The sequence below is a fragment of the Zophobas morio genome, unplaced genomic scaffold, assembly GCF_036711695.1.
Source record: "Zophobas morio isolate AGI-343-1 ecotype UQ-CSIRO unplaced genomic scaffold, CSIRO_AGI_Zmor_V1 ptg000014l, whole genome shotgun sequence".
Lineage (NCBI taxonomy): Eukaryota > Metazoa > Arthropoda > Insecta > Coleoptera > Tenebrionidae > Zophobas > Zophobas morio.
In genome coordinates this window covers 20,726,592-20,736,342 of record NW_026972119.1, presented here as the reverse complement: position 1 = coordinate 20,736,342, position 9,751 = coordinate 20,726,592, and the positions used below count along the sequence as shown (strand labels likewise).

The following is a 9,751-nucleotide window of genomic DNA, read 5'->3' as shown; positions in this document are numbered from 1 at the left end:
TTATAATTTTGTAGACATGATTATTAAACACTAGTAGTCCAAATTTTGCACGTTGTCAGTCCACTTAACGCTATTTAAAAATTAGGAAGCAAAAAACCTGTATTCATGTTTTCGCTGCTTTTGTAAAAAATCAGGCCAGAGTTGGTATCGCTGTGGAATATTTTGCAATTTTTACCGGCTTAGGATTTTAACGATTGATGCAGCGTCCTTTGAAGCCGTACAGCTGTCGTTTAGTTAAAGCTTGCTTCAAATTTCTATTCTACGATATTGATCTATCAGTGTTTTGATTGTCACAGCTATTTGGTTACATTCAGGACCTGATGGTTTCATTTTTTAACATCGATACTTCAATAATTTGTTTTAAAACACGAATCTCAGATAAAATTTTTTCATATGTGTGGTTCCTAGTTCTTGGACTGAAATTGGCTGTAGAATCCGGCTTCGGTTTGTTTCATATTTGCACTTCGGCTCGATTCCTTAATAAAAAAACGCACCACGACCCCTGAGCAACTATTAGCTGACATTTATTCGCCACCAGTCGACCCAGGTAAGTCAATAAAACTCTTCTTTGAATTTGAAATCTGTGGTGGCACACTTGCCGTCACGTAGATCGTCGTCAAAATAGCCCAGTAAATTTCATACTTTCGCTTGTTTGCGAATTGCGTATCCATACTTTAATTCAGTTTTTGCGTTTCAGCACGAAATGTATATTTCTGGCCCCGAAGGCACAGCACGCAACCTGGAAGAATATTTAATAACGCCGTTCGAATATAGAGAAACAAGTTTATAAGTAAGGCGTAATTATGGCAAAGACAGACGCTAAATAGTAACGATAATGGGCTTCAAGGAACAAGATAACCCGCGTTAAGAATCAGAGCAAGGCCGTAAACGCCGCCGAATTAAATTACTACCTGCCTCAGCACTAAAATTGTCTAATGCAAAACAAAATGATGGCAGTTTCGCGGAATTCGTTTAGAGAGAGATAAATTAAATTGAAGTAACCTGCCTATTATAAAGTATGAATGTCAATTATCTAGAGGAACTTGAGAGGAATTTATCGAATTTCTGGCAGTGAAGCTTTTAGAACATCAAAAGACATCAACTTTAATTACACTGACGGTCTGTCATGTTGACCGAATTGCCTCTTCTCCTAATTCCATCATTCTGCAGATGATCCCAGAACCAATTAACTAATTGATATGAACTACTTGTTCGAAATCTGGTGGTATCCTGTACCTCCCTTAAGCAAGGCGTCTTCTTACACGCATTTATTAAAGATGCAAAATAAGGCAAGGAGAACAGTGGCGTCGAATGCGATTTCAATATATTTTTACTCGACGTTTCATGACCTCCAAAAATGTGGTCTCCCGTTTCCGTTTGTCTGTCTATCTGTCGCCTATATCAATTTTTAGTAGATACCTAATCTCATCATTTTTCATCCGAGAGAAGGATTTAAAAAAAAATCAGCACAACACATTCAAAATTATTCGAAAGCTATCGGTGTTTTATTTTTGATACTCAATGTAAATTGTTGAATTATAAAAATTGGTCTAAAGTTATTTAGACAGCATTTTCCTCGCTCTTGAAGTCTAGTATAACATACTCAGTTTTGTCAGATAACTGTAAGATTCGATTTAGATAGTTTTTTGCTGATAACGCAGTAAAGAGATCCATCTGGCGAATGACTAATTTTATGTTTTCTCGACGTTTCTCCATTTTATAACACAATTTTTGGTTTCTTTATTTCCTTTATTTTTTTTTTTGTTGTTTCTTTCGATTTACTATTCTTTATTTATTCAATTTTTCAGGCTTTCATTTTTCAATTCCATGATTTACATCATAAACTTTTTCGGTTTTTTATTTTTGATTTTTCAATTTTACAGTTTCTTGACTTCTAAATTTTTAAATTTTTCGAATTGTAATTTTTTAATTTTGCAATTTGTCGATATTACAGTTTCTCATTTTACGATTTTTCACATTCTTAGTTTTTAATTTTTGTCATTTTCAATTTTTCGTGTTCTCAATTTTTCAAGATCTCGATTTTTATTTTTCATTTTCCTGATTTTTTTAATTTTCATTTTCTCGATTCTATGTCACAAATTTTCATTTTTTCAATTCCTTTATTTTTTGTTGTTTCTTCGGATTTTTCAATTTTTCGTTTCTTCAATTTTTCGTTTCCACAATTTTTCATGTTCCCGATTTTGATTTTTCAGTGTGGCGAGTTTTTAATTTTTATTTTCTCGATTTATATCACAATTGTCCGTTTCTTCATTTCCTTTATTTTCTGTGTTTTTTTCGATTTTACAATTTTTCATTTGTACAATTTTTCAAATTTTCAGGCTTTGAATTTTCAGTTCGTCCATTTTTCAATTTTTAAATGTTTCAGTTTGCGGTTTTTGGATTTCCAGTCTTCCGATTTTCCAATTTCTTTAATTTTAAATATTTCTATTTCATAATACATTTCTTTTTTTTTGGATTTTTCATTTTATCGATTCTTAAGATTTTTCAAGTTTTTATTCTGTAATTTTTCGTTTTTTATTTTTGATTTTTCGATTTTACAATTTCTCGTTCCCTCAATTTTTCGGTTTGCACCAGTTTTTCATTTTTCAATTTAGCAATTTTTCAATATTACAGATTTTCATTTTTCGATTTTTCAGTTTCTCAATTTTTTATTTTCCCGATTTCTTAATTTTCACTTTTTCTAATTTATACCACAATTTTCCTTTTTTTGATTTCCTTTATTTTTTGTTGTTTCTTTCGATTTTACAATTTTTCTTCAAATTTTCAAGTTTGATTTTCACTTTGTACATTTTTTAAGTTTTATTACACACTTTTTCGTTTTTTTATTTTTGATTTTTCAATTTTACAATTTATCGACTTCCTAATTTTCCAATTTTTCAATATTACAATTTCTCATATTTTCATTTTTCACATTCTCGATTTTTAATTGTGATCTCATTTTTTCGATTTTATATCGAAATTGTTTGTTTTTTCATTTCCTTAATATTTGTTGTTTCTTTCGATTTCCCAATTTTTCGTTTATTCAATTTTCAAATTTTCAGGCCAATCGATTCCAATTCGTCGATTTTCCAATTTTTAAATTTTTCAGTTTGCAGTTTTTGGGTTTCCACCCCGTTTTTACTTTTTGGATTTTCAATTTTTCGTTAAACTTTAAATTTCTCAAATTTTCGACAGCTTTATACTTGTTTTTTTCAACTTTACGATGTTTTGATTTTTCTTTTTTAAAATGTTTCAATTTTTTTTTATTTCTCGATTTATCGAGTTCAGATGTTTGGATGTTTTGATTGCTCAATTTATCAATTTCCCAATTTTTTTCTATTTCTCGATGTTTCGATTTTTGGATTTCTCGGTTTTTAGATTTTCCAATTTTTCGATGTTTTGATTTTTCAGTTATCCAATTTTTCAATTTTTTTTAATTCTGGAGTTTCGATTTGTCGATTTTTCAGTTTTTCGATTTTTAAGTTTCAGATTTTCGAATTTTTCTTTTTTGATTTTTTGATTTCCCAGTTCTTCAGTATTTCTATTTTACAATTTTTCAAATTTTGACGTTGCTAAATTTTCAGTTTTCCGATTTTTCGATTAATATAATTTTTTTTTATTTTGAAAAATCTAGATTGTAAAGAATCGAAAAATTAAATGACCCAAAAATTGAGCCATGGTGAAACCGTAACATCAAAAAGTCGAAAAATGGAAAATGTAAAAAGGCGAAAATTCAAAATAAAAAATCGAAAAATTGAAGGATTTGAAAATTTCCAAAAAATAAAACATCGAAAAATTGGAAAATCGGAAAGGTCGAGAAATCAAAACATCAAATCCTGGAAAAATTTTAAATTTAAAAATTCCAAAAATCTAAAATACAAAGAAAACCGAAAAGTTAAAAGATCGAAAAATTGACAAATTGAAAACTCTAAAATTTAAAAAACCGACAAATTAAAATATCACAAAAATTGATGGAGATTCCAAAGTTTCCAGACTCTCTAAAGATTCTAGAGATTCAAAAGATGCTACTAATTAAAAAAATTATACAGAATCTAGAAATTCCAGAAATTGTACTAGTTTTAGAGTCTGGCCATTCTAAAAATTCGACAGGTTCGAACAATTCGAAGGATTCTATAGATTCTAGAGTTTTTAGAGGTTCTAGAGGTTCTCGAAATTCTGGGGAAACCAAAGATTTATCGAATTCAGATGTTTGGATGTTTTGATTGCTCAATTTCTCAATTTTTTCTATTTCTGGATGTTTCGATTTTTGGGTTTCTCGGTTTTTCGATTTTCCAATTTTTCGATGTTTCGATTTTTCAGTTATCCGATTTTTCAATTTTTTTTAATTCTGGAGATTCGATTTGTCGATTTTTCAGTTTTTCGATTTATCGGTTTTTCGTTTTTTTACTTTTCGGCTTTTCGATTTATTACTTACCGACTCTCTACTTTTACGTTTTCTCGGTCTTTCATGAGCCCTAGAGGACGAAGAAATAGGTCTCCCGTTTCCGTCCGTCTGTCCGTCTGTTCGTCTGTCCATCTGTGCGTCTGTTTTTTTATTAGACAGATATTCTGCGAAAGTACTGGACCGATTGTTGCGAAATTTTGTACTTGTATTAGGAATATCATATAGATGGCAAAACGCTAACCAAAATTTGTCTAATCATCCCCACTACCAATGCGATGATGTCAGTTCAAAATTGTACATAGTAAATGGGTTTTAAGTTGTATGAAATAACATAGTCCTACACATGTAGTTTATGACTCCGAATTGAGTTTTTACCTGAAACGTTCAGATTTTTGAATAAAAAAATCAAAATTATGAAACAACATTTTGCAATTTAATTTTGAATCTGCTAACCCGAATGCTTTGAAATCTTGCAGATGGTTTACAGTTATGATAAGTATGATAAATTTTTAATCAAAATATATTTACTTATTCCCTCCAAAAAATTGATGACGTGAGCTCAAAAGTTTGCCGAATAAATCCTATCTAAAGTGTACAAAATATGATGAGTCTGTACTTGTGATTTATCATTCCATTCATATTTTTTGAAATTGCATATACAGGGTGAACCAAAAAAAATAATGAATGGCTGAATGTATTTTATTGATTTAATCAGGAACTACCAAACTGAATGCTTTGAAATCTTGGAGATGTTTTAAAGTTATCATAGGCATTATAAATTTATAGTCAAAATGTATTTGCTCATCCCCTCAAAAAAATCAATGACATCACCTCTAAATTTTGCTGAATAAATCCTATCTTAAATGTGCAAAATATGATGAGTCTGTACTTGTGATTTATCACTCCATTCATATTTTTTGGATTTGCATATACAGGGTGACTCAAAAAATTAATGTTTATATTTAAATGAGTCTTGAAGTTGGTTGTTTATGAAAAGTTTTAAATATATTTTGAGGACTGCTGGTGTTTTGTTTCAGAACGAATTTAAAAGAACCTTGGAGACACGTGGTGTTTTCTTCTTAAACAAATCTTAAATCCAGATATTTTGAATCGAGATTTGAAAAGCTGTTGCGGGGATCTTTAAAAAAGAAAAAGGATCTTCTAGTATCTTGTTTTTAAAAAAAATTTAAAGAATCTTGAGGTTCCTAATGTTCTTTTTGAAGAATATAAACAAATTTTATGTTAAAACTAGAAGAAGCTTAGAATTCTCTACTATTTCGTTTTCAGAAGAATTTGAAAGAGTTGTTGAATCTCTAATGTCCTTTTGAAAAAAAAAAATAAATAAAAATTAGGACCCCCGCTTGAATTTTGAAAAAAATTGTACGAATCTTGAGAACTCCTAGTGGTGGAATTTGAAAGAGTGTTGGGTCTCTAATATCATTTTGAAAAAAAAAAATAAAAATTAGGACCCCCGCTTGAATTTTGAAAAAAATTGTACGAATCTTGAGAACTCCTAGTTGTGTTTTTGAGCGAATTGGAAATAATCTTGGAAACTTTTAGACCGAGATAAAAGTGCCTTGATGTTTTCTAGTATTTTGTTTTCAACAGAATTCGAAAGAATTTTGTGGTCCCTATTGTCTTTTTGGACGAATTCTGCAAGAAATTTAGGATTCCTTTGTATTTTGTTTTCAAGAGAATTTAAAAGAATTTTGGGTCTCCAATTGTTCTGTCTGAAGAATTTGGAAGAATTTTGGGGCCTCGATTTTTGGGGATCTATGGCAACAGATAATAGTGATTTGAGATCCTCTTATGTTTTGTTTTTAAGAAAATTCGATACAAATTTGTAGTCCTCGTGCGTTTTTTGGCAGATTTTAAAAACGTTTGGGACGTCTGTGGTTTGGTTTACGAAAAAAATTCTTGTATCCTGTTTTGGATAGAATTTGAAAAAATCTTGATGTTCTTAGTGTTCTTTTTTAAAGAAATTGGAAGAACCTTGGGAACTTCTTGTGCAGTTTTTGAATGAATTGAAAATAAACTTAAAGTCGTTTAGTGTTTTGCTTTCAAGAAAATTTCATAGAAATTTTGGCTCCCTATTGCATCTTTTTTTGGTTTTTGAAAGAATATAGAAAAACTTTGGAATCCTCTGTACCTTGTTTTCACAAGAATTTGAAAGAATCTTGGGCTCCCTAGTTTTCTTTTTGAAGAATTTCAAAGAATTTTTGTGATATTGATATTTGGTTGTTGCAAGAAACTTGAGGACCTTTGGAAATAGATAAAAGTGTCTTCGAGTCCTCTAATGTTTTGTTTTCAAGAGAATTCGAAAAAAAAATTCAGGTCCCTAGTGTCTTTTTTGACGGATTTGAAAGAATATTCCATATTGTTTGGTTTTTGAAAAAAAAAAAAATAGTATACACTAGTATCTTGGGGTCCTTTGGAAACAGATCAATGTGATTTGGGGTCCCTAGTATTCTTTTTTACGAATTTGATAAAATTTTGGTGTCCCCCAATGTTCGGTTTTTGAAAGAAAATGAAAGAATCTTGTGAATTCCTGGTACTGTTTCTGAACAAATTGGAACGAAACTTGTCCGACCCGACCCGACCCGACCCGACCGATTAAAGGATTCAACAGACAGACAGACTGACTGACTACTGACTGACTGACTGACTGACTGACTGACTGACTGACTGACTGTCTGATTCAGTCAGTCCGCCTGTCAGGCAGTCTGTTCAGCCTGTCGGTCATTTACTCTGTCAGTCATTCGATTAGTTTGTTCAAACACTTAATCAGTCTATTCAGTTAGTCAGTCAGTCAGTCAGTTTGCTCAGAGAGTCAGCTAGCCTGTTTTGTAAGTCAGTCAGTCAGTCTATTCAATCAGTCAGTCAGTCAGCCTATTCAGAAGGACGAACAGGACGAGCAGGATGAAAAGGACGAACAGGTCAAAAAGGACGAATACGACGGCAAGAACGAACAGGACGAAAGGGAAGAAAAGGACGAAAAGGACGAAATTGGCGAAAATGACGAAACGGACGAAAGGGATGAAAAGGACGAGAAGGATGAAAAAGATAAAGGGACCAAAAATACCAGAAGGACGAAAAGAACGAACAGGACGAAAATGACGAAAGGGAGGAAAAGGACGAGCAGGACAAAGAGGACAAACAGGACAAACAGGCAAACAAGACAAACAGGACAAGCAGGATAAACAGGACGAAAAGGATGAAAAGGATGAAAGGAACGAAAAGAACGAACAGGACCAAAAGAACGGAAAGGACGAAAAGGACGAACAGGACGAACAGGACTAACAAGACGAAAAGGACCAAGAGGACAAAAATGGCGAGGACGAAAAGAACGAAAAGGACGAAAAGGAGGAAAAAAACGAGAAGGGCGAAAAGGACGGAGTGCGTAAATTTATTTTATTGATTTACTCAGGAACTACAAAACCAAATGCTTTGAAATCTTGAAGATGTTTTAATGTTATCATAAGCATGGTAAGTTTTTGATCAAAATGTATTTACTCATTCCCCCTAAAAAATTGATGATGTCACCATAAAATTTTGCTGAATAAATCCTATATAGAATGTACAAAATATGATGAGTCTCTTCTTGTGATTTATCGTCCCATTAATATTTTTTGGATTTGCATATACAGAATGACCCAAAAAAATTAATGAATGCATAAATCTATTTCATTGATTTAATCAGGAACTACAGAACCGAATGTTCTGAGAACTTGCAGACGTTTTAGGGTTATAAAGTGCATAAAAAACTTTTAGTCAAAATATATTTGGTTATATCCTCCAAAAAATTGATGACGTCAGCTCAAAAGTTTGCCGAATAAATCCTATCTAAAATGTATAAAATGTGATGAGTTTGTATTTTGTTTTCAAGAGAATTTAAAAGAATTTTGGGTCTCCAATTGTTCTGTCTGAAGAATTTGAAAGAATTTTGGGGCCCCGATTTTTGGCGATCTATGACAACAGATAAAAGTGATTTGAGATCCTCTTATGTTTTGTTTTTAAGAAAATTCGATAAAAATTTGTATACCTCGTGCGTTTTTTGGCAGATTTTAAAAAATTTTGGGACGTCTGTGGTTTGGTTTACGAAAAAAATTCTTGTATCCTGTTTTGGATAGAATTTGAAAAAATCTTGATGTTCTTAGTGTTCTTTTTGAAAGAAATTGGAAGAACCTTGGGAACTTCTTGTGCAGTTTTTGAATGAATGGGAAATAAATTTAAAGACCTTTATAAAGAGATAAAAGTGCTTTTGGGTCGTTTAGTGTTTTGCTTTCAAGAAAATTTCAAAGAAATTTTGGCTCCCTATTGCACCTTTTTTTGGTTTTTGAAAAAATATAGAAAAACTTTGCAATCCTCTGTACCTTGTTTTAACGAGAATTTGAAAGAATCTTGGGCTCCCTAGTTTTCTTTTTGAAGAATTTGAAAGAATTTTTGTGATTTGATATTTAGTTGTTGCAAGAAATTGGAAGAAACTTGAGGACCTTTGGAAATAGATAAAAGTGTCTTCGAGTCCTCTAATGTTTTGTTTTCAAGAGAATTCGAAAAAAAATTGAGGTCCCTAGTGTCTTTTTTGACGAATTTGAAAGAATATTCCCTATTGTTTGGTTTTTGAAAAAAAAATAGTATACACTAGTATCTTGGGGTCCTCTGGAAAGAGATCAATGTGATTTGGGGTCCCTAGTATTCTTTTTGACGAATTTGATAACATTTTGGTGTCCCCCAATGTTCGGTTTTTGAAAGAAAATGAAAGAATCTTGTGAATTCCTGGTACTGTTTCTGAACAAATTGGAACGAAACTTGTCCGACCCGACCCGACCCGACCGATTAAAGGACTCAACAGACAGACAGACTGACTGACTGACTGACTGACTGACTAACTGACTGACCGACTGACTCATTCAGTCAGTCCGCCTGTCAGGCAGTCTGTTCAGCCTGTCGGTCATTTACTCTGTCAGTCATTCGATTAGTTTGTTCAAACACTTAGTCAGTCTATTCAGTTAGTCTGTCAGTCAATCAGTCAGTCAGTCAGTCAGTCTATTCAGAATGCTAGTAAGTCAGCGAAAGTTAGTCAATCTATTTAGACTGTCAGTCGTTCAGTCACTCTGTTCAGACAATCTGTCAGGCAGTCTGTCAAACAGTAAGTCAGTCAGTCAGTCAGCCTATTCAGAAGGACGAACAGGACGAGCAGGATGAAAAGGACGAACAGGACAAAAAGGGCGAATACGACGGAAAGAACGAACAGGACGAAAGGGAAGAAAAGGACGAAAAGAACGAAATTGACGAAAATTACGAAACGGACGAAAGGGATGAAAAGGACGAGAAGGATGAAAAGGA

The 9,751-nt window shown here is 32.3% G+C and overlaps 1 protein-coding gene across 1 annotated transcript; it reads left to right on the top strand.

Moving 5' to 3' along the window:
- Positions 1–1,199: 1,199 nt before the first annotated feature.
- On the top strand, positions 1,200–7,605 carry LOC135128889 (uncharacterized). Its single transcript, XM_064055966.1, has 3 exons — positions 1,200–1,289; positions 7,108–7,155; positions 7,207–7,605. The coding sequence occupies exons 1-3, from the start codon at positions 1,200–1,202 to the stop codon at positions 7,603–7,605; spliced, it is 537 nt and encodes a 178-aa protein (XP_063912036.1).
- Positions 7,606–9,751: the final 2,146 nt, after the last annotated feature.

What these genes read in the sequence shown, in the direction of transcription:
- LOC135128889 (XM_064055966.1), top strand. Translation starts at nt 1,200, where the DNA reads ATGAACTACTTGTTCGAAATCTGGTGGTATCCTGTACCTCCCTTAAGC. An exon ending in TATTAAAGATGCAAAATAAG is followed by an intron (nt 1,290 to 7,107) that starts GCAAGGAGAACA and finishes TGTCTGATTCAG; the next exon opens with TCAGTCCGCCTGTCAGGCAG. An exon ending in GCCTGTCGGTCATTTACTCT is followed by an intron (nt 7,156 to 7,206) that starts GTCAGTCATTCG and finishes CTATTCAGTTAG; the next exon opens with TCAGTCAGTCAGTCAGTTTG.